At 37.4% G+C, this 25,616-nt stretch overlaps 1 protein-coding gene and 1 long non-coding RNA gene across 2 annotated transcripts in view; one reads left to right on the forward strand and one right to left on the reverse strand.

Annotated features, from left to right (window-relative positions):
* Nucleotides 1-14,373, reverse strand: part of LOC104600094 (mitogen-activated protein kinase 9-like) — a 57,362-nt gene extending 42,989 nt beyond the window's left edge. Inside the window, exons 1-4 of the mRNA XM_088900457.1 lie at nucleotides 13,830-14,373; nucleotides 3,830-4,238; nucleotides 3,592-3,719; nucleotides 3,410-3,469 (exon numbers count right to left, since the gene is read on the reverse strand). Of these exons, the coding sequence (XP_088756583.1) occupies nucleotides 3,410-3,469; nucleotides 3,592-3,719; nucleotides 3,830-4,238; nucleotides 13,830-14,123 (891 nt within the window). The 5' untranslated portion in view covers nucleotides 14,124-14,373. The remainder of the gene's footprint in view (nucleotides 1-3,409; nucleotides 3,470-3,591; nucleotides 3,720-3,829; nucleotides 4,239-13,829) is intronic.
* Nucleotides 14,374-14,509: 136 nt separating this feature from the next.
* Nucleotides 14,510-17,587, forward strand: LOC109114911 (uncharacterized). The gene is made up of 3 exons (XR_002022846.2): nucleotides 14,510-14,802; nucleotides 14,923-15,308; nucleotides 15,410-17,587. It is a non-coding gene; the product is annotated as an uncharacterized LOC109114911 (long non-coding RNA).
* Nucleotides 17,588-25,616: the final 8,029 nt, after the last annotated feature.

Genomic DNA, 25,616 nt, shown 5'->3' on the forward strand with positions numbered 1-25,616 from the left:
ATGAATCCTCCTGTGTTAACACTCCCCAACAGAATGGGGTAGCTGAGAGAAAAAATGGCCATCTTTTGCAAACCACCCGAGCCTTTCTCTTTCAAAATCAGTTGCCAAAACAATATTGGGGGGAAGCTGTCCTTACTGCTGCCTACACCATAAATAGACTACCATCTAAAGTTCTTGACAACCGAAGCCCAATACAAGTCCTTTCTCAATTTTACCCTGATATTTGAGCCTCAAATAATCTCACACCAAGAATTTTTGGCTGCACTGCCTTTGTTCATGTCCATAATAAGGGAAAATTAGACCCACGAGCAATCAGGTGTGTCTTCTTGGGATATTCCCCAACTTAGAAAGGTTATAAATGTTATCATCCAGCCACCAGAAAATTCTACACCTCCATCGATGTCACATTTGAGGAAGGAAAATCTTTTTTCACTCAACCTTATCTTCAGGGGGAACCCTCATTAATGGAAGATAATTCATCGGACCTACTCCCCCTAGATGTTTTACCCTCCTCACAGACATTCAATCGTCAAGAATCACATCCCTCTGAGTCACATTCCTCTGAGCCCCACATTCCCGAGTCTCAACAAGAGTCAAACAACCCGACCATTGAACCAAATTCGGACACTGTTAACCCCACGAATGATGTGCATGATAATGTGAGATATATGCAGGTTTACTCTAGGAGGAAAAATCCAGATCCTCAACCTGTGCAAGTCCAAGATTCAACTCCTAATCCTAGAACTGAGGGATGCTTAGATCCTGAACCTACACCTTCACAGTCTGAGTATGAGTATGACCTACCTATTGCACTGAGAAAAGGAACCAGAGAATGTACCAAACGCCCATTGTACCCTTTAGCCAAATATGTATCATTCCAAAGATTCTCTAAATCCCATAAAAGTTTTCTAGCCAGCCTTAACACCATTCCAATTCCTAATACTCTAGCCGAGGCACTTTCTAATAAAGAGTGGAGAAAAGCCATGAGAGTGGAAATGGAGGCATTAGAAAAAAACAACACATGGGAAGTTGTGGATCTACCAAGAAACAAGAAGACGGTAGGTTGTAAATGGGTGTTCACAATTAAGTACAAATCTGATGGGTCATTAGAAAGGTACAAAGCACGCCTGGTAGCCAAGGGATATACACAGACTTATGGGGTAGATTATCAGAAGACTTTTGCCCCAGTAGCTAAAATGAATACAGTAAGGGTGTTACTGTCGTTGGTTGTTAACTATAATTGGGATTTGCAATAGTTTGATGTAAAAAATGCGTTTCTCCATGGTGATCTAGAAGAGGAGATATACATGGACATTCCACCAGGTTTTGGAGAAGGCATTAAAGGGAACAAAGTTTGCCGGTTGAAGAAAGCACTATACGGTCTCAAACAATCTCCGAGAGCATGGTTTGGAAGGTTTACGAAGGTAATGCTGAGTACAGGTTACAAGCAAAGTCAAGGTGACCACACATTGTTTATCAAACACACAGCCTCAGGGGGAGTTACTGCACTATTAGTCTATGTGGATGATATAATCATTACTGGGAATGATAAAAAGGAGAATGAAGCATTGAAAAACTGTCTTGCCAGAGAATTTGAGATAAAAGACTTGGGGAGACTAAAGTATTTTCTCGGAATTGAAGTTGCACATTCTAAACAAGGCATCTTTATCTCTCAACAAAAGTATGTTGTTGATCTTTTGAGAGAAACAGGAAATATGGCATGTAAATCAGCTTCCACGCCTATAGATCCCAATCATAAACTTGGAGAAGCCCACGAGAATGCAAGTGTAAACAAGGAGATGTTCCAAAGACTAGTTGGAAAACTCATTTATCTTGCACATACACGACCGGATATTGCATATGTTGTAAGTGTAATAAGTCAGTTTATGCATAATCCTAAAGAAGTTCATCTGCAGGCTGCTCATCGAATTCTGCACTATTTGAAAGCCAATCCAGGAAAAGGAATTTTATTCAGAAGAAATGAAGGACTGACTCTTGAAGCATATACAGATGCCGATTATGCAAGATCTCCAATAGATAGACGGTCCACTTCTGGTTACTGTACCTTCTTAGGAGGAAACATAGTCACTTGGAGGAGTAAAAAGCAAAATGTAGTGGCTCGGTCAAGTGCAGAGGTAGAATTCAGGGCTATGGCACAAGGAGTGTGTGAATTACTCCGGTTGAAGATAATTTTAGAAGACCTGAAGATTCCACGAGAAGAGCCTATGAAACTATATTGTGACAACAAGTCAGCCATCAATATTGCTCACAATCCTGTTCAACATGACAGGACGAAGCACATCGAAATTGACCGACACTTTATAAAAGAGAAACTGGACAGCAAGTTGATTTGCACTCCCTATGTGTCTACAAAAGGACAACTGGCCGATGTACTTACTAAAGGGCTCAATAGTACAGACTTTCGAAGAATTATAGCCAAGCTGGGAATGGAGGATCTCTATTCACCAGCTTGAGGGGGAGTGTTGAAAAACGTGGGGTTACTGGTTCAGATCTGAAAATAGAATTGTATATATTCCTAGGATTGTGGAAGGATTGATTTAGAAAGTTTTTTCTTTCTACTTTTGTACTTTCTATTTTCTCTTCTTTCTATTTTTTCTTCTTTCTATTTTCTTTTCTTTTTATTTATTGCAGCAGCTTACTGTATAAATATGCCCATTTGGCAATAGAATGAAACATATCAATATTCTACCATTCCAAAACAGTTATTAATGACAAAAATGGTTAAAAATACCAAAAAAGGAGTATAGGAGAAATAATGCCTAACTCATGACCCACTGGCCAGAATAAATGGTCCAGCAGTCAACCATCTGAGTCACTAGGTCGTTGAGCGAGTCAACATTTTTTGCAAGTAAGCAGTTTGAGGTGAAATGGACCCAGAAATCTGGCCAGGTGATGGTTCAACAGGTTCAGCTGACTGGTAAAACTGCATGCTGAAAACATTGATTAAAACCTTACAAATCTTTCAAATAAACTCCCTGTAATACCCTCAGACACCTCATACACCTTTTTAAGACCAAAATCTACTATAATACTCCTACAAAGATGCTAAACAAAACGTAGAAATGTGGACATTTTGCTACCTCGCCCAAGACTCCACTATATTTCACATAGGGGTTAACTAAATTAGTAGGAGACTAATTTTATTATCAGTTGCTAAACAGTTTAGATTACTTAAAATGTATAATGTATCAGCAACTCATTCCATGATTCAGAAACTGAACATGTCATTGAAAAACAAATCTTATAAACTGACAAAAGCAATAAAAAATAGTTAACCTTAGAAATAACAATAACATAAAAAACAATGACCCAACACTCCAAAACCGACAGCTTCATGAAGAAAGTAGGATTATAACCTTCAAGATATCGATAACACGAATTTGCTTACTTTGGAGAAAAAAGAACCACATAGTTCAGGAGCACGATACCATCGGGTTGCCACATAATCCTTCCAGAAGCAAACAAAAGGTAAGCAACATGTAGTGGTTGAATATTGATATCATCTAAAAATTGTTATAATGAAAAATTATCTAGTGAAGTTATAATTTATTGTATGGTGAATCCACATACAGTCCAGAAAATGGCTGATGGGGAATCATTAAATGACACACGAGCAAGCCCAAAATCACAAATCTTCAGTTTGCAGTCTGCATTAGCAAGGATGTTTTTTGGCTTCAAATCTCGATGGAACACATTTGCTGCAATAGATTAAGAATGGTTCATCAACAATCATCAGAAATGTTCAGGAGTAAGATCAACCTGTATGTAGAGATGCACATTTGCATGTAGAGATGCACAAAAGATCAACCTGTATGTATGTATTTTAGAGCTCGAAGAAGCTGATATAGGAAAAACTGATAATGTTCAGGAGTAAGATCATCATTAGCCTTGATTACTTGGTGAAGGTCAGATTCCATCAGCTCAAAAACAACATAAATATCTTTAAATTCTCTTCTAGATGGAGGAAGCATTATATGCTTTATTTCTACAATATCTGGATGTCTAAGCAGCCGAAGGAGCTTGATTTCTCTGAGAATACGAGTAGCATCAGAAACATGCTCAAAAACGTCATTGATCTTCTTAATTGCTACCCTCTCTCCAGTATGAGTGTCAATTGCAGAGCCAACAACACCATAGCTTCCTTTGCCTATGACCTCTTGAATTTGGTATCGAGTTGCCTCACCATACTCTGTGAAGAATTCCGTGTCAAGCATGCTCTGAGTAGAAAGAAACCGGCTTTAGTGACAATTAACTAATAAATAATTCAATAACTCAAAGAGGGAGGAGAAAGAAGGAAACAGAAACAAAAAAAGATAAGCATGAATTGTCCTGTGTTCATCCCACATCCCACCAAACTGTTGAGCGTACATATTCTAAAATGTGACTTAGCCAGAAAACAGCAAGAACTACAACTGTACCATAACACTTAAATAGAATGCATTGCGTAAATTTGGTTAAAGATAGGAATAATTGAATGAACAGAATAGAAAGGTCAAGGAAGAGGGAATTCTAGGTCAGGAAATAAGGATAGAAGCCTTGGCCTCCAGAATGAACATCCTGCTCAAGTGAATCCTCAGGTCAGCTAGTACATTGAATGATGGTATTTATAGAGTTTGGATAGGGAAAAGTTACTTGTAATGGGTTTATGCTCTTCCATAGTGATTCTTTATTTCCATCTATGTGTCAGCATTATCAAAGCATTAACTAGCCAACAGCTAGTCAGTTGAGGGGCAGACCAACTGCGTCACTAACTAGTCAGTCAATACTCATGATGTGGTTACTTTGGACTACCAAGCATTGACTAGGTCAACTGGACAATTAGCGACAAATCAACCTAGTCAACCACAACATATAGAATATGTTTACGTTTTGTTATATTCAGGTTGTTGCTTTAAATATTTGTCATGGAACATGGTTGAAAAATGATATATAAAATAGAGAAAAAAAACATAAAATAAAATAAAGCAGTGGAGGAGTTCTGTTTAGTTTTCTTCCAATGAGTTGTGTATCGGTATCAAATTTCCACAAACAAAGGACACATTGAATGATCAAGATTGTACTCTTTCTTTGGAAGAAAAAAAAAAGAGTAACTCCTTATTCTAGTATATCAGCCTAGCTACTGTAAAATAAATGCTCTATACCATTCTTTTCTTGTGTAATTGTAGTCTATATTAACTTATTTATGAGATTGCATCAATGTCTAAATTTAGAACATATCTTTTTTTTTGTCAACTAGTCAGTACCTAGGCCTGGCCATTGCATTGATTAAAGAGGCCAAAACAACTAATTATTGCCACCACATTGATAACACTGTAATATGCTTATGTTGTCCTTTTTATGGTTTGCCTCATTTGAATCAAGTGGTGTCCTCCCACCATTCACTAGGCAGTGGGTGCTTCTTTTCTTCCCTCTCCGCCTCTGATAGTGTTTTCTCTATCTCTTTTCTGCTTTTTTTTCTCTTCATTTAAGAGATCTAGAATTGCTTTGTTAATCTGCTTATTTGTGGTTCCTGTAGATGTCTTGAGATCTTTCAGGTTTAATGAAGCTGAAGGATCCCTTAGAAAGGAGAAAACAACACTCTATTCTCAGTGTTTCAGTCTTGACTGTTCTCATTAATGGCTTCTATCCTAGAAATGTTGCCAGATATTATCAAAACTGAATGCCTCAGTGGCAATTAATCCACAATTATCGTTTTGACAACCAACAATAATGTACATGAAGGATACATTGGGCTTTGTAAGCGGCAGTGGACCTGATGGTCTCTTTATCAAATCTTACTTCTACTTCTACATTTGGTAATGCTGCATACACCTCTGAATGGGATGGTGTCAAGGCAGCCCTGCTAGGGGCATTCTTCTTTTGCTACTAGTGTTCTCAGACCAGTTCATTTTGCTTTTTTCTCATCATATGATAGATTTCAATGTGACAAATTCCCTATTCCCTAGTAATGGGGAGATCAGAAAAAATGATAACTTCAGTGATACAGCTTTGTGCCTGGACTTTTTTGGCTATGGGAAATAAAGATTTCCAAAGATATAGATTCCAGTAATAACCATTGCAATTTATCTGCCCAAGTTCCACCTGATGATGGTTTCCAGTCAGTACTTGCTTTAGGTCCCACACCAAGTTACTATCATGATGATTACTACTGTGACGTAGAAAAAAGCAATGGAACTGCTAATAAACTTAGAGAAAAGTTGTCTTCTTTTGATGACTCTGGTATTCTAAAACTTGGCCTTCCTCAAGGAACTGGGGATGCCATGAATTCAGATGAAAATTCATTCGCAGACCAGGGCAATGACCGCAATGTGAATACATCTTTTCATCTAATCCAAATGTCTGGTGAAGAATAGCATTCCCATTCCTATTATTGATGAATGTTCAACTTCAGCGAAGAAATCTGGTGGCTATATGTCACAGGCAGTACACGGGCAGCTTCCTTATGGAAATCTAGCCACTTTTAGAGTTAGGAACCAGGTCCCATTCTCCTCCTCCTGCTCCTGTTCAGTTGAGCCCTGAGCCTTCAGTCATCACAGATTCAACAGGAAAACAATCTGAGCCTGTAACTAGTTTGGCTTCTTCACAACACAGGATCCACCATCCTAAGAAGTGCAAGTTCAACGGATGTTCAAAGGGAGCACAAGGTGGATCTGATCTCTGTATTGCACATTGAGGTGGGCAGAGATGCCAGAAACCATGTAGAGAACACTAATGTGGACCCCACTAAGGTGGTTCCACTGTTCGTATGTCAGCAATAAGTTATGATTAGGATTAGTTCTTTATGATAAGATTAGGACTAGTTTTTTATAAGATTAGGATTAGTCTTTTTTCAGCTTTATCTTATCTTATCTTGCCATGTAAGCAATTCAGTCCTTTTACAAGTATGATACTATGTATATAAATTTAAGAGGGGGGCGGCTGTTTAAACACATCAACCCAACTCTCTTTTATCAAAATCTCTCTCTCTCTCTCTTCTTTTCTTTTCTTTTTTTTTCTTCTCCTTTAAAGTGTTTGTTCAATCTTGAGCGACTACTTGGTATCAGAGCATTCGATCTAGGGTTTCTCATGTGGAACTAATTCAGCCGGCCACATGAGAATTATTTAGGGCTGAGTTTTTTCATTCGACTGATTCTTGGAGATTACAAGAAGTCTTCAGCAACTGTCCAAGGATTGGAAAGTGCTCCTTGTAATTAGGATGAATCAGAGAAGAATTAAGTGATCAAGGTTAGGTCTTTGGTCAAGATTGGAGGTGCCAATCAGATTTTTTTGGTTCTCTAATCAAGATTGAAATTGGTGATCAAGAAGATTTTTCTCCGAGATCAGTTCTGTTTCAGAAGTTTCTCGGGTTGATCAGAATCAAGATCAGTTTTGAGCAAACTGAAGTTGGCGATCAGAATTTCAGCAAGAATTTTTTGAATCAAGATCAGGTTTTTTTTCTCAGAAATTCCTGGGTAAGGTCTTATTCCTTCTTGAGGGCAGCAACAAGGATAGCTTAATTTGTGAGGTACGGCTATATAGAATTTTTTTTTCTTTTTCTCTTCTAGGGTTTTAAGAGAAAACCCTGAAACCCAGGACTGTTACTGTGTCTGTATAAGAGATCAGACTTGTTTTTAAGTTTGGCTGCTATCAGAGTTCTGTTCTCCGATCTTTGTTTTTGGAGTTTTGTACCCAGGCCAACAACTATTAGTTTTTTCAGACCCAGTGGGCTGATTGTTACAGTAAATAGAAGGTGTTTTTTGCTTAATCCCTAACCAAGAATGGAGTTCAAGCACCAAGGGGAGGGTGTTTTTGGGACTGGTTCAGGTGGCATGACTGAAAACACCCTTTAGATTACAACTGTAAAGTTTAATGGTTCAAACTACTTAGAGTGGGCCCAATCAGCCATGATGGCCATTGGGGGAAGGGGAAAACTGAACTATTTGTTGGGAGATTGTGAAGGAACCAAATAAGGAGGATCCCACTTATGCTAAGTGGATTCAGGAAAATTATTTGGTGATGACATGGCTATGCAATTCCATGCAGCTACACATCAGCCGAAATTACTTATGGGCAAAAACAGCTAAAGAAATAATGGGATGTTGTGAAAGAAACTTACTCTCAGCCCCTTAATGTTGCTAGGGCTTATGAGCTGAAATGTGAGGTTAAAAATCTCAAGCAAGGTGAGAAACAAGTTTCTGTTTATTTTTCAATCTTGAAATCCCTGTGGCATGAAATTGACCACCTTGAATCAATTGAATGGGAAAGTCAGAAGGATGCACAGATGTACAGAAAGCAGATTGAAACTAATAGAGTGTTTGAGTTCCTGGCTGGTCTAAATTCGGAATATGATATTGTGAGGCAGCAATTGTTAACAAGAGACAGTGTAACTCTGTCCCAGGCCTATTCCTTAGTGCATAGCGAAGAGACTACGAGAAAAGTTATGCTACAACAACAGCCTTTTGAATCAGCTCTGGCAGCAGTTAAGCCCAAATCTGGGAGTGATAAGGAAAGAAACATGAAGAAAGAAACTAAGAAGGACCTAGTATGTGAGCATTGCAAGAAACCTAAACATACTAAAGAGACCTGTTGGAATTTACATCCACATCTAGTTCCAGCAAAACTCAGAAACAAAAAGGGGAATGCAAATATGGTTGTTAACACTGATAGTACAACCTCATCTAGCACAAGAGGCAATCCTCTAGATACTCTAGCTGTTGTCCGAGCTACTCTAGTTCAGCTGGAAAATGAAGTTGGTAATTCAGCTCCACCACCTCAGACACCATCAACACCCCCTACCTCAGCTTTTGCTCATTCAGGTAATCAGGCCTCAGCTCACCATGCCTCAGTTACAGGTAATATAGCACATTCATGGATAATAGATTCTGGAGCATCTGACCATATGACTGGCTTGTCGTCACTATTTACTATCTATCACTTATCTTCAGGCAGAGACAAAGTGTCCATTGCTGATGGCTCCCTCGTTCCTATTTCTGGCAAGGGAGACATCAAGTTGTCAAATGTTATTTCCTTATCTTCAGTTTTGCATGTTCCTAAGCTTAGTACTAACTTGCTTTCAGTTAGTAGCATTACAAAAAACCAGAATTGTTCAGTAACATTTTTTCCAGATCGATGTGTTTTTCAGGATCTGGAGACAAGGAAGGTGATTGGGACTAGCCGTGAGGTAAATGAAGTCTATCTGCTTGGAGGGAGCCCTCATTGGGAAGATAGAGAGACTAAGAGGTCTTGTGTTTCTCAATCTGTTGATCAGGCTATGCTTTGGCATAATAGGATGGGTCATTTATCTTTTCGGGCTTTGAAGAGTTTGTTTCATAGTTTATTTGAATCTATCCAGATGTCTAGTTTGAAATGTGAGAGTTGTGAACGTGCAAAACGCTGCATGACAACCTATTCATTAAGTAATAATAGAAGTAATATTCCCTTTGAAATTGTGCATATTGATGTTTGGGGACCTTACCATACCACTACCATGGGGGGTACAAATATTTCCTACTGTTTGTTGATGATTATACTCATTTTTCGTGGACTTATCTCATGCATTCTCGAGATGAGGTTTCAGCATTAACCCGGATCTTTCATCAGATGATTTTAACCCAATTTAGGGTCAAAATCAAAATTTTTAGATCTGATAATGTGAAAGAATATTTTGCAAACCCATTAGCCTCCTATTTGCTTGAACATGGGATTATCCATCAGAGTACTTGTCCTCATACACCACAGCAAAATAGGGTTGCTGAGAGAAAGAATAGACACGTATTGGAGGTAGCCAGAAGCATTATGTTTACCTCCAATGTGCCTATACATTTCTGGGGGGATGTTGTTCTTACAGTAGTGTATCTCATCAATAGGATTCCTTCACAGGTTCTTGACATAAAATCTCCATTTACCCTCTTATATCCTGATAAAGAGTTATTTACCATTCCCCTTAAAACCTTTGGTTGTAAATGCTTTGTTCAAATTCTTGGCCCTCATTGTTCTAAGTTTGATCCTAAGGCCTCAAAATGTATTTTCCTTGGTTATGCACAAACTCAAAAGGGATATTGCAGCTATGAACCTACTTCTGGGAAAAGATTTGTCTCAATGGATGTCACTTTCTTTGAAGATGTACCCTGTTATCCAAGGGTTTCTCCTTACGGGGAGAGTAGTAAGGATAGGGTTAACTCGTCAGAAGTTCCTTTACCTATCCCATTAAGTGAAGAGGGATGTAATGGGGAGGGCTGTCAGAAATGCAAGGATATGAGAGTCTATCACAGACAATGGAGACAGGTTGATTTCGGACATCAACAATGCAGGCCAGTCCCAGTCTCCTCTGCAAATCCAAATCCCGGTACCACAGTAGCCCCAGTTCCTTTTGTAGAGCCAGATCCAGGTACCACAGATACTATAGATGAAAGACATCCCACCATGGAGCCTCCACCTTCATTAGATGATCTTGATCCTCCCATAGCAGTTCGTAAGGGAAAGCACCGTTGCACCACATCCACAGCTCACAGCATTTCTCAGTTCTTGTCCTACGATCATTTGTCTCTCTCCTATAAGTCTTTTCTCGCATCCATTGCTGATGTTCCCATTCCCAAAACAATACAGGAAGCATTGGAAGTACCAAAATGGAAATATGCAATAAAAGCAGAAATGGATGTCCTCATCAAAAACAATACTTGGGAGATAGTTGATCAGCCTAAAGGTAAGAAACCGGTTGGATGTAGATGGGTATTCACTGTGAAACATAATGCTGATGGTTCTATTGAAAGGTATAAGGCCCGGTTAGTTGCAAAAGGATTTACTTAAACACATGGTATTGACTACTTAGAAACTTTTGCACCAGTAGCAAAGATGACCACTATCAGAGTCTTATTATCACTTGCAACCAGTTACTCTTGGTCGTTGTATCAGATGGATGTTAAAAATGTCTTCTTCAACGGAGAATTGCAAGAAGAGGTTTACATGCAATTGCCTCCTGGATTTTATGGTATAGAGACAGGAAAGAAGGTTTGTCGGTTGAATAAAGCCTTGTATGGACTAAAACAGTCCCCCGGAGCTTGGTTTGATAAATTTAGACAAGCCCTTGAAAGGTTCGGATATGTACAGGCCTAGTCAGACCACACCTTATTTATTAAGAGAGTGAATTCTTCCTAAACCTTGCTTGTTATATATGTGGATGATATTGTAGTAACAGGAAATGATAATACTGAGATTGAGTCCCTTAAGCAACTCCTTCATCAAGAGTTTGAGGTAAAAGATCTAGAAGAACTACGATACTTCTTGGGCATTGAGGTAGCCAGATCCAAGCATGGGATTTTTGTTTCTCAAATAAAGTATGTTCTTGACCTGTTGGAAGAAACAGGAAAGTTGGGTGTTAAGCCTACTGACACACTCATCGAACAAAATCACAAGATCAGTGCAGAGGGTGGAGAACCCCTTGAAGATAAAGCTATGTTCCAATGGTTAGTTGGAAAACTTCTCTATCTTTGTCTCACTCGACCCAACATCAGTTATGCAATCAGTGTGATTAGTCAATGAGAGGATACTAGCATATTTGAAGAGGTTCCCAGGTAGAGGCATATTCAAGAATAGTGATCACATGAAAATAGAAGTTTTCACAACTCTCTTTTATGATAAGATTAGGACTAGTTTTTTATAAGATTAGGATTAATCTTTTTTCAGCTTTATCTTATCTTATCTTGCCATGTAAGCAATTCAGTCCTTTTACAAGTATGATACTATGTATATAAATTTAAGAGGGGGGCGGCTATTTAAACACATCAACCCAACTCTCTTTTATCAAAATCTCTCTCTCTCTCTCTTCTTTTCTTTTTTTTTTCTTCTCCTTTTTAAGTGTCTGTTCAGTCTTGAGCGACTACTAACCAGAATGCAAAAAGGGTGCTGAAAGCAAACTGACTATTGCAAAGCCCATGGAGGGAGGAGATGCCAGCAGTTGAGCTGCACAAAGAGTGCTGAGGGAAAGACAGATTTCTGCATACTGCATGGGGGTGGTAGGTGGTGTGGACAGCCAGGGTGCACAAAGGCAGCCCAAGGCAAATCAGGATGGTGCATCAGGCATGGTAGGGGCAAGAGATGCAATGTTGAAGCCTGAAGGTTGTACTCATAGTGCAGACGGACGAGCTGGATTATGTATCTCTAATGTGTGGGTGGGGGGACGCTGGAGCCAGTACCCAGGATGAACTAAGGGGGCCAAGGAAGCACCGTGTAGTAAGGTTCATGGTAGGGGGGAAGTGGTGCAAATTTGCAGGGTGCACCAAAGGTGCTGAAGGGAGCACAAGGGTCAAGAATGGGGTAAATGTTGCCTATTTCAAGGTGGGGGTACATGCCCCAAAAGTGTGCATGTGTGGGACTGATTACTGTGTTGTGCATGGTGGGGGCAAGCATTTTTTTATTTCTTTTGAAGGGCTACATAACGGGGGTAGCCCATCCCCCAACCCAGGTGCAGGCAGGATTCGATCCCAAGTCTCTGCTACGACCAGCAGGAGACCTTACCAACCTGCTGGTTGGCATCTTACATGGCGGGGGCAAGCACTGTGCCGTTCAGGCTGCACCAAGAGTGTCCGTGGTCAAACTAACTGCTGTGTCAATCATGCTGGGGGAAAGAGGTTTGAGAACTGTGGAAAGAGGAAGCACATATTTCTGCGAAGTCCATGGTGGGGGAAAGCACTGCACATGGGGGCAAGGCACATGTGAGAAATTTGCTAGAGGTAAGAGTGGGCTCTATGCCAGCACATGGCAGCATGGTCCAGGACTGTGACACAGGCAAGGGCAGTATGATTGAGCCAGGACTCTAGAACGTTTCCACGGACTAGTATCAGTTTCAACAGTTGGGAGCAGCATGGACAATGGATATTCTTCTACAGCTGTGAGTGCCATCTCCGACTGCATTGACTTAACAGAAAATCCAGCAAAAAGCAAGCACCTACTACCGCCCCAAGTCTTGGTTCCTCTGTCTATAAAGTCCTCATCATTTTCTGGGATATTGGGGGCTGAGAGGAAGGAAGCAGTCAGGGCAGTGGGGCCAGGAGTCTTGATTTCATGATTCCTGAGAGAAAGGTACATGGTGGCAGTCTCCTGTCCTTGCTGGTGGGAGTCTAAAAAGCGCCATAGATGGGATCTAAATTTCACTTTCAGTCGGCGCCTTTCAGACTTCAAGTGATTATTGTTTGAAATTTGAAATTAAATTGTGCATATTATGGCTGTGATTGTCCTAGAGTAGGAGTCCAGTTTGGTCCTTGTAATTGATGGGTTTGGTCCCAGAGTAGGAGTTCAGTTGTTTTAGCTTCCTTCTCCCCAAACCTCCTTTCTTTTTTTAAGAACATGCCTTGCTCCATTTCACTATAAAATGGAGCTATCTAAAGAACCAGTGATCCTCTATCCCTTTTTTCTTCATGTTTCATCATAGCAATTCAAAGACACCACCAAACTTATCTAAAAACAAAAGTTTGAAAACAAGTACGGACGAACAGGAGATCAAGTACAAACCAAATACGAGAAATAGATAAAAGGATCAATAAAAACAAGCTTATTCCTTCAATAAGACTCATAAATGAAGAAACCAAATAGAAAGACGATATTTTCTCCCGAACTAAACCAGAATAAAAGAAAATACGTAAATAGAGATAACAAAAAACAAACCAAACAAGCCAAACCAAATCAAAACAATTGATCGAAATATCCCAAACAAAACCCAACATCCCAATTCTACCTCCATATATAACACATACAACCCGAAGGCCGAAAGTCCGTATCCAATAAAAAAGGGTTCTTCGAACAATAAATCGAGACCATGACTTCCACAAACTGACCTTCTTATGAGCATCCATAGCGGTGATCCTATTGTTGCAGTTTCGTTTGGGGACTTTGATCAACTTTAAACAAGAAATATCGAAATCAGTCACGATCTTAAGCTCCTGCTGTTCTTCCTCTTCTTTCCGTTGCCGCCGTCCAACTGATATATCTTCGTTTGCAACTAAACGTTTGCTGGCGCTGTTGAGCTTATTATCATCATAACTACTGTTACTGTTGCTTGAAGAAGATGAAGAACAAGTACGACGTTGGAACCAACGACGAAATCCGTCCACGAGAGCTCCTCCCCCCATATGCACCGCGCGATCGATGAGCTACAGCCAATCGATCGCAGCATTGCCCGCGCTCCCCTCTACTTTACCTCCTTGTTCGACAAGGCTTCTCATTTTTTCTGTCCCCCCATCTTCCGATGCACTCACTTGCAATTGCAGGGACGAAAGAGAAACAGGGCGATGGATATGGAATGGAATCGTCTCCTTCGTTTTTCGGGCTCTGGTCTGTTTATGTCAATCCCCGCAAAAGATAGATTTCTTGTAGTATCATTCTCTGATTTCTAGTATTTTTACTCAATTTTATATTAGGGTAAATTACAAAGACCCCCTGTACGGGGTCCGTGACAAAGACCCTGTAATTTGTTTTGCGACAAAGATCCCTTGTACTATGAGCTTGACACAAAAACCCCTTCCATTAACCTTTCGTCCAAAAAATCCATTGTAATATTTTTTTAATTCCCATATTACCCTTGTAATATAAGGATGGCGGATTCATCTTACCGGAAGCTTGGGTTTTTTAGTTTCAAGCATATCTTCACTAGAAAAAGTAAGGTCTAAGTGAAAAAATAAGGTCTATTTTAATCTTGCTAGGAGATGGACAATAGTTGAAATTCAAGTCTCTCTCAAGGCAACACAACCGGAGGTCTCCAGATCGGAGAAAATTGTCGGAGAGAGGGCGATGCCGAAAGGATCAAAGCTAGTAGGTGTTATTTTTTCTTTCCTTCTGTTAGTTTTGAATTGCAGAAACTAGGGTCTCGACTTTAATTCATTGGAGAAATCTATGTATATCTATTGAAATTAATTATTATTTTTTATGCAGGATAATGGATTAAACTTATTTGTTGGGCTTCCTCTGGATGCTATTTCCCACGGCAACACACTAACCATGTAAGAGCAATCGGGGTCGGGCAGAAAGCTCTAAGGCTTTTGGGGTCGAGATGCGGGTCTCGAGCTTCACGTGTCTCTCTGCTTCCATGCTGCCAAACAAGCCAAAATTGAACTCCCTAATTGGGTGTCAAAGATTGGTGAAGCACAACCAAACATCTTCACTAACAGGTCGGGACAGCGCTACAAAGAGTGTCTGTCGCTCGCGATGGATGATTTGCCTGTCCTCTAGGGGAAGACTCTGGTTCAAGTCAGGTTTACTAGGGATTCCTATAGAGCTTCAAATCTTCATTCTCAAACCTCATGGGCTCTACAATCATGGTAAGCTTCAAGTCTTCATTCTCAAGTCTCAACCCATCTCATTTATTTATTTGTTAGAACCAGTTCTTATCAATGGCTGCTTTTTTTGTGACATCCTCAAGATGTTTCAGTGAGCCTAGGACCAGATGGAGAGCTCCGATACCCTTCTTAGCCGTCAACGAGAGGTGGTAAGATTATAGGAGCAGGAGAATTCCAGAACAACGACAAAAACATGCTAAAGCATAGCACACCTAGGCGACCGGAAACCCCTTTTTCGGGCCTCTAATCGCCCATGACGTCCCCAACTACGACTAATCGCCCATCGCCAACACCTTCTTCAAGGAGAACGGAGGCTCCTGGGAGACCCCATATAGAGTAGCTCTTTTTCTGATCAAAAAGCAAAGCAGAATACAACACAGCAAAAGTGAAACCGCGAGGAGGCCCCCGGTGGCTATGAGAATTATGTCTTTCATTTCGGAGAATTGGGAGAGAGAAAGAATGAGAGAGGACAGTGAGGGAGGGGAAAAGAATATAAGAAAGGGAAAACGATAGGTTAAATAGGTTTTAAGAGAAAAAGGGCAAAAAATAAGAAAATAGAAAAATTTTAAATGGGGTATTTTAATAATTTAATGCATTTCGTCACTTAACGGTCAAGGGGGGTCTTTGTCTCATGGTCATAGTACAGGGGGGTCTTTGTCGGAAAACAAAGTACATGGGGGTCTTTGTCACATACCCCATAATACAAGGGATCTTTATAATTTACCCTTTATATTATTTATGGTCATTGAAGTGCAAGTGGGGTCTTTTCTTTTCTCATATTAAAGTGATTTAGTTAAGTGGGTCACATATGGGATGATTTACTTAAGGTCCCATCTAAGATGAGTCCGGATCTCCTGCCCACGTCTATTCATGTAACATTGCAGTCACACATGGAGAACATCTCATCCTCCTACATAGTATTATGGAGGGGGAGATGTTCCCAGTTCACAGGGGTAGTGTGTTGTGGATAGACGTGGGCAGAGTTCTCGTAGGCAGGAGATCCGGATTCATCTAGGATACTTCTTGGATGTCCGATGACTTCATAGTGGCTATATGCTATTGTCATGACTCATGAGCACTGATGTAAACAAAAAAATATCTTTGCCACATGGCAACGGTCTCCATTTGTTTTGTTTTCCAGACGAATTCACATCTCTGCTCCACCAGGAGTCGCCCCACAGCACATCCCCACCATGTATTGTGAACATCTCCCGATGATAGTACCAATCCAATGATGTCACCATCGGGAGATGTTTCCATCCAATACGCGGTGGGGATGTGATGTGGGGCAAAGCCCCCACAAGATTGCTCGTTGCCCCCCAGTGATAATGCCAGAAATAATAATATCATCACCGAGAAATATTCCCAATACACGATGGGGATGTGTTGTGGGACGTTGTGGGGGTAATCTTGTGGGGGCTGATTTGAACTCCACAATCTTAAGTCAATTCAGGTGTTTCTTCACATGTGGCAAAGACCAAGCAATAAGTCCCTTGCCACGTGGCAATGAAAACTGATTTACTTCGGAAAAAAAATGAAACACTAGCGGAGGGCCCTTGCTTTGTAGGGATGGAATGGAACCATAGATCCGTTGACCCGTTGACCCGGTCCTTGGCAAAAAACAGTTGAATTGGTCAACGACTCATTGATCTGAGCGGTCGAACCATCGAGTCGTTAACCCATTTAATGGTTTTAGAACTTTTTTTTATTTTTTGTAATTGAGAACCATCCAAGCAACCGGTTCCGTTTTATCCTAATCTCAGTCCCTGGCCAAAAATCGTTGAATCGGTTGACGACCCATTGACCCATGCGGTCGAACCATTGACCCATTCAATGGTTTTTGGTCATTTTTTTATTTTTAAAATTTTTGTTATCAGAACGGGCTATCCGTTCAAACCGTTGACCCAAAAATTGGTAGCTAGGACGGTTCCATTTTCAGGTCGTATGAGTCACATGCTCGAATGACATAATACGTATGGTACTACTTAATGGACCTCACACACTCAAATTTTTGCCTATAATTTTTGTTGTTAGAATGGGTCATCCATTTTTTTTTTTAATTGGGAACCGTCCAGGCAACCAGTTTTGTTTTACCCCAATCCTGGTCCCTGGCCAAAAACCGTTGAATCGGTCAATGACTCGTTGACTCGAGTGGTCGAACCATCAACCCGTTGACATATTTAATGGTTTTTTACCATTTTGTTTTTATTTTTTATTTTTAATTTTTGTTGTCAGAACGGGTCGTCCGTTCAAACTAGATGATTGAACCGTCAACCCGAAAACCAATGGCCAGAATCCATTTTCGGGTCATATGAGTCATATGCTTGAATGAGATAACATGTCTAATACTGCTCAATGAACCTCACACACTCAATTTTTTTCCTGTAATTTTTGTTGTTAGAATGGGTCGTCCATTCGAATCAGATGATTGAACCGTCAACTCGAAAATCAGTGGCCAAAATGATTTCGTAATTTTGTGCTTGTAATTTTATGTTGTCAGAATGGGTCATCCGTTCGAACCGAACAATCGAACCATCAACCCAAAAATCGGTGGCCAGAATGGTTCTGTTTTTTGGGTCGTATGAGCCACATGCTCAAATGACATAACACGTATGATACTACTTAATGGACCTCACAAACTCAATTTTTTTACTATAATTTTTGTTGTCAGAACGGACTATCCGTTCGAACCGGATGATCGAATCATCGACCCAAAAATCGGTGGTCAGAACGGTTCCATAATTTTTTTGCTTGTAATTTTTGTTGTCTGAACGGGCCATCCATTTGGTCAAATAGTCAATTGTCAGAACGTTATTAACAACATTTATCAATAAAAGTAAGTAATTATACTATTTAATTAAATAATCATTAATGATAGTTTTAATAAGATTATTTAGTTATTTTTAATATAACAATAATTATTAAATTTATGAATAGGATTTATTAACAATATTCACCAAATTAATAATTACCAAAATTAAATTAAATTAACAGTATTTATTAGTAATTATAATATTTTATTAAATAACCAATAACAATACTTTTAATAACATTTTAAATTATTTTTAATATAATAATAATTACTAAATTTATTAACAGTATTTATACTTTTAATTTAAAGTAAAGTTAAAGTAAATATCTAATTATTAACAATAATTATAATTATATATTTTTTAAGTTACTATAATAATTAGTAGTTATTAAATTATAGTAATTAATTACTGTAATAATTAAATTATTAAATTACTATAATAATTATTCTCACGTGGGATCTACTCGCACGAGTATATTCCATTTCCTGGACGTAGGGAGCATCCATTTTGTATTAATATATATATATATATATAAGATATATAAGATGCGGTGCTTTCATTTGAAACTCAAGCCATTTATTAACCAAAAGAAAAAAAAAAGAACTTTAGAAGCCATTGAAATTAAATAACAATGAAAACGGTTTGTAAAATTTTTGCCTCTGGCCAATCCAAATCGGATGAGTTGGGCCTTCCTGCCATTCCGGTGGGTAATAAATGTGGTCATGGGCTAACGGACAATGACCGATTTGATTGTGTTGTTAGAGTCCTCTAAGCTTTGGTGTTCCAACTTCCAAGTACCAACTCCCAAACTCCTAATCCCTTCCCTATGAATAAAAAAAAACAAATCTTACTGAGATCCTTTGGGATTGAACCTAAACTAGTCAGACGATAGGATGGGGCATTGCGAGGTAGCCGATCAGCCGCCTGGTTTGCTTCACGATATGTATGCCGGAAGGAAATGCTTGAACTAAACTCGTACTTGAGGAAGAGACACTCACTAATGATGCTTTCCAATCTCCACGGGGGCTTAACTCTTTCCTTGAGGCAGTCAACCACGAGCTTCGAGTCTCCTTCAATAATGATAGGAGAATCTTTAAAATTCAAAGCAATGTTGATGGCCTCACAAGCAGCCTAGGCCTCAGCCTGATTTATTGAAGAGACCCCAATACAATAGGCTTTGAGGTCAAGAATAAAACCCATATGGTCCATAGAAATGCACCTTATGGAGCACCAACTATCCGACCTACAGGTAGCATCAAAATTAACTTTGATAGTCCCGGAATTGGGATTACGCCATCTTATAAAATTTCATTCTTTATAAATCTTACTGGTACTAGAAGAAAAACAATATTTGATTTCTCCCCAATAAGCAAAAGTCCTTTCTACAATAATTTAGGGATGAGCAGATTTATTGTTAAAGCACTTGTCATTTCTATTCTTTCAAATAAACCATAGCAACTCTGCCAATTTTTCTTTAACAAACTATTCACTAATAGAATCTTGGTTCTTCAAAGCACTAGACCACCAGTCATTTATCGAATTATCATTAGAACTTGGGATCGGTAGCAAGGAATCTACTTAGTAAAGGGGCACACAAGAAACAAATGCTCATATGCTTCATTTTCATTGCAGAATTCACATTTGGGATTCAAATTCATGCCTCTTGTGTTGAGCTTACTTTTAGTTAGAAGCTTGTCATTGAATAAGAGGAATAAGAATACTTTAATTTTTGGAAGAATCTTAAGATTCCAGAAAGACCATTGACCACTATCACCAACACCACTTCCACAATTCCGACTGCGCTCTTCATTGTAGGCAAATTTTATAGAAAATATTCCATCCGGAGTGAGTCTCCAAACAATTATATCCTTAGATAACTTAAAGGGAATCAAGTTTGACAATATCATTGCAAACACTAAAATCTAAGTTTGACACAACCTCTAGATTAACAATCTCAAGGAAAGGGGAGTTACCAGTCCAAGTGTCCCTCTATAAGTTGACATAATTACCGTTACCAATCTTCCAACAGATTATATCCTTACATAACTTAAAGGGAATCCAGATTGGTTTGATGAAATGCCAAACACTATCAGGAACAATAGTCTTAATAATATCCTCCTTCCAAATCGTTCTATCATGGTCAGTATCATTGCAAACACTAAAATCCAAGTTTGACACAACCTCTAGGTTAACAATCTCAAGGAAAGGGGGAGTTACCAGTCCAAGTGTCCCTCTATAAGTTGACATAATTACCGTTACCAATCTTCCAATAGATACCACTCCTAAGAAGATCTCTGGAGGTAAGAACACCTCTCCAAGCCCAAGAGATACCACTCTTAGACTCCACCTCCATAAAGTCTAAGTTATTTAAATATTTGGATTTGACCACCTTAACCCATAAATTGTCTTTGTTAGTAAACCATGAGTGCTTAAATCTTTGTTAGTAATCCATAGTCTAAGCTATTTACCCTTTTAGTTATTTAAACCATGAGTGCTTAAATCATTTTTTTCCACACAAATTATTATAATATACAAAAATGCTACTAGTATACAAAAAACTAGTAGGTAGAATGACCCTTGGCTGAAGGGTCATTTTTTCCTACACATCAAGGAAAGGGTAAATAACAAATCGGCAAGTTGAAAAAAAAATATTCTTGGAAGGTAGAATGACCCTTATGAATGCTATAATGAATATAATGCCATAATTCCTCATAAGTTCTTTCAGACTTCTCCAAAATATCATAGATAAAATTGATAAAAGTTAAAGGAATTTATTATGAACAAATTACAGTGGAAAGAAATGGTTAATTTGATTGGTTGGAATAAGGTGTGTACTCCAAAATGATGGGGAGGCCTAAGAATAAAAAACCTTCAGTGGGTTAATGAAGCTAACTTAGCAAAGTTGGGATGAAAAATATTAGTAGAGTGATAACCTATGGGTTAAAATTATTATAGCAAAGTATCTTAAGGGGAGAGATCTCCTTCAAAAAAGTTTAGGTTGGGAAATAAGCAATGGCAAATATATTACATTTTGGAAAGATATATGGGTAGGTGATGTCCCCTTGGACCTAGTTATTTTACCAGATAGGATTGAAAATGATAATCTCCTTGTTAGTGAGGTTAATGATCAAAATAGGGGTGTGGTGTGTGGATATAAAATAGAATTTGTAGGTTGGTTCTTTTGAATACTTGGGGGAAAATAAACTCAATATTTATCCCCTCAAACCCAAAAGAACATAAATTAGTTTGGAGACTTAACTGTAATGGAAAATTCTTAATTAAGTATGCATATAAATTAAAATGTAGCATGTCTCTTCATGAAGAATTGAGCTCAAAGTGAAGCTCGACTGTTTGGAATGTAAATTGTCCCCCAAAATTGAAAACTTTTTTCTATCTTCTTCTAAATAAAAGACTCCCAACAAAAATGCTCCTTCAAAATAGAGGTTTCAATGTGGATGGAAAATGTAATTTTTGTGGAGATAACGAGGATGTGGATCATATTTTTAAGAATTGTTAATCAAATATGGGATGCAATCAAACTTGTTTTAGGGGGTCTTACAAGCATAAACTCTTCCTTGGAGGAGTGGTGGTTGAAAATTCGTAAGAAAAAATTGAATGGAGAAAACAATGAAAGAGAAAAGTTTGCACTCTTATTATGGTATATCTGGACAAAAAATCTTTTAATAGTGTGCCAACCCCTATTCAAGTGGTGATTGATAGAACTCTCTCATCCATTTCGGAATACTATGAAACCAATATGAAGACTAATGGAGTTGATTATCATAAGTTGTGGATAGGGATGCGAATGGATCAGATCGGATTCAAATCAAGGTATATTCGAATCTGATTCGACACTGTTCATGTCAGATATGATCCGGTCGGATGTAATAAGACTCAATATGAATTCGAATCCTATCGGATATTTGGATCTTATTTGATATGACTTGTTTTCTTTAAAAATTAATAAATTATTAAAAGAAAAAAATAAAATATACCAATTTAAATAAGGTTAAAATAGAAAAAATATAAGTATTTTTTAATTACTTTCATCATATATATATATATATTTATAAAAATACAATATAAATAATATATTTATAAATAAATAAATAACATATATATGTATTATATATTTATATTTATAAATATATAACACATCAGATCGGATCTTCTTAGATCAGATAGGGGGTGATCTGAATTCGACCAAATAGATAATCGGATCTCGGATTGGATTGCATCATGATCCAATCCATGTGCACCCCTAGTTGTGGAAGTACGTTGTTTGGCAACCTCTAAAAGTTGGTACTATCAAAATAAACTTCGACGCGTCATAGCTAAACAATGGGATGTATTCAGTTGCGGCCATAGCTAGAAATTTTATGGGTGAGGTGGTAGACTGCAAGGTTCTTCAACCATTAGCTTGGTAGAAGCTTGGGCTGCTTGGGAGGCCCACAACCTAACAACAAATTTCTCAAATCATTCCACCACCATTGAAGGCAGTTCTTTGCTCGTGATATCCTGTTTGAAGCAGTTTATCAACCCCCTGGAATCTACGAAACATCATTGAGGAGTGTCTAGAATTGAAGAATCGTGCAAATAAAGACTTTGTCTACAATCATGTGTACTGGTAAGCTAATCAAGCGGCGAATTGACTCACTAATCAAGCATTCTCCTCTCAACAATGTATAATAAGTCTCAATCTAAGTGACCTTCCATGAAATTTAGCTTTTATTTGTATGTCTGATTTGTGGGGACATGCTACCCTTATATTTTGTAGCCCCCTTTCGATTTCTAAAAAAAGAAAAGAAAAGTCTTCCCCTCTCACAAAACCTAAGAGGTATGAGCCACACACGTTCCATGAATTGAGCTTCTCACTTTATTACCCAAATCACACTTAGATCTGCCTATTCAAGTTGTGGTTGATTGATTATCTAGCAAATGAAACATACATAGTGGTGCAAGCAATCCGAGCTCTTATCTAAACTCGCATGAAACTAGGGGTACAATTCAGGTTAGCTTAGTTAGCATTTGCAGCAGCTTGATTCATTCAAATTTTGATAAAAATCCAGACCGGGTCCGTATTTTAGTAAACTGGTACCTTTAACACAACCCACCTCCGCTACCGTGAAACAGCCCATGTGATCTAACTACATAAATCCTAATCTATATATCTTCTAGTAGGGGTGTAAATTGATAGAGTTCTAATCAATTAGATAATATTTGAATTCAAATGTGATTAGAATATTAGATATCCGAATTTGATTCGATATTCAATGGATATTGAAAATTAATATTTGAATTCAAATTCGATTAAATATTCGAATATTCAATTTGAATTTAACAAATTAATTATTTTAAGTAATTAATAAATATATAAAATAAATATTTTACTTATATAAAATATATAAGTTATTTCTATAATTTAATTATTATATAAAAAATTTAAATATTTTATATATTATATATAAGAACTAAATAACCGGTCAAATTCAGATATTTATTGAATCAAATCAAGTCATATTCGAATTCGAATTTGATTAACTATTCGGTATGAATAGGATATCTGAATTCAGTCGATTAGATATTCAAATTATCCGAATTCGATTCGATTATATCGATTCTTGAATTTAAAATCAGATTTTCAAATAGCATTGACACTCCTAAATGCTAGCAACAAAACTAAAACCTACTCATAGAGCACGCCTCACACTAACCTAACATCCATGTCTCACCATGTATTGGGAACATCCGTGAAGAATAAATACAAGTACGGGAGATGTTCCCGATGTGTGACCAAGACATGTTGTGAAGTCAGTGTGAGGGGCACATTTTATGAGGAGCAGATTCAAACTTGTTTTCCAACAAACCTAAATAGGATTCCATGGGAATTCACATATACGCTCTACATCATATTCCAACCATGTATTAGGAACATCTCCCGGTGACAACTTTAGGAGATGTTCTCAATGCACATTAAGATGTACATGTGGGGCATAGATGTGATCTCATTCCATGATGAAAAGAATGGAGTATGTCCATTAGGTTCAGTTTGGATAGAATGTATAAAAATATGTACAATATAAAAATGCATATAAAATCCATAATACACAAAAATATGTACAATACCCTATATTTCTTTTTTTTTTAAGAAAGGGTATGAAAGTCATTTTATTACAACTTTAATGCCAAATTTGATGATTACTAAAATACCCATATTTGTCTATTTAGTCAATCTTTAATTATAAGGGTTTAAAATATAACTTTAATTATTACTTTTCACCTCTAATCCTCTCTCATTAAGTCATATACTTAAGTTATTACCCCTCATTTTCTCTTATTAAATCCTATATTTAAGTTATTTTCACTAATAAATGCCACTAATTAGATTTATGTCAATATTTTTTACAAATATAAATCCATACATTTTAAAACTAACTAAAAAATAAAACCATTCTTTATCCAAATGGTGGCTAAGCAATTCAACCATTCGATTCAATTTAATCAACCTATGAAGTCATAATTAGGTAATAAAATTTTTAATATAAATAAATATAGAAAAAATTAGACACAATTATGATTTTTTTGTTAATCAAATTAAAAAATAAGTGTAATAAAAAGAATTATTTTTATTGGTAATGAAAATGAAACTGACCAAAAATAAAATTATTTTACTATTTCTCAAAGATCAATAGTTCAACTTTTGGGTCAAATGTTTTAACATTTAATGTCATAAATAAATAATAAAAATTAATAAAATGTAAAAATACATAAATTTTGCAAAAAAAATTCGGGCACATGTATAATATTATATAATTATCTTATTGAATAAAAAGTAAGTGTGACATATCGGAATTATTTTTACACACAAATACAAAAATTATAAAAAAATTGAACACATCTATAATTCTATATTTACATTAATATTAAAATATGAATAAGATTATGAAATTTTATTTTGACTAAAATACTCATTTTTGAATTTAGTCCCTATTTAATTGTGGGGTTTAAATTGTAAATTGGACTACTATTATTTTCAATACCGCATCCGGTTCTCTCTATTTGAATCTTACACTTTTTTAATAAATGAACAAAAAAAAGATACACAAAAAAGATAAAACATTACAAAAAGAAGAATTTAGCCAATCATTTAGGCTTATCAATAATACTTGAAACTTCACAACTTGATTCGATTATCATATATTTGGATGATGTGTTTATGTAATTAGATTTGGATTTTGCAATCTGAATTCATTTAATAATAGAAAACAAAACAACTATAAAAACAAAAAATAAAAATACATATCTATACCTATACTGCCTATAAAAGAGTGAATGCCACTTCTTTCGGGAATTTTCATTGGACATTTTCTATCCCCCTTGTTTAAACATGCAATAGGCATAGAGGGCATATATGTCCTTTACTCTCATCTTATAAACTGCCCACTTATAACTGTCCATAAACTGCTCACTTATAACT

Source organism: Nelumbo nucifera, chromosome 3 (genome assembly GCF_055504915.1).
Source record: "Nelumbo nucifera cultivar China Antique chromosome 3, China Antique-T2T, whole genome shotgun sequence".
NCBI classification, from domain to species: domain Eukaryota; kingdom Viridiplantae; phylum Streptophyta; class Magnoliopsida; order Proteales; family Nelumbonaceae; genus Nelumbo; species Nelumbo nucifera.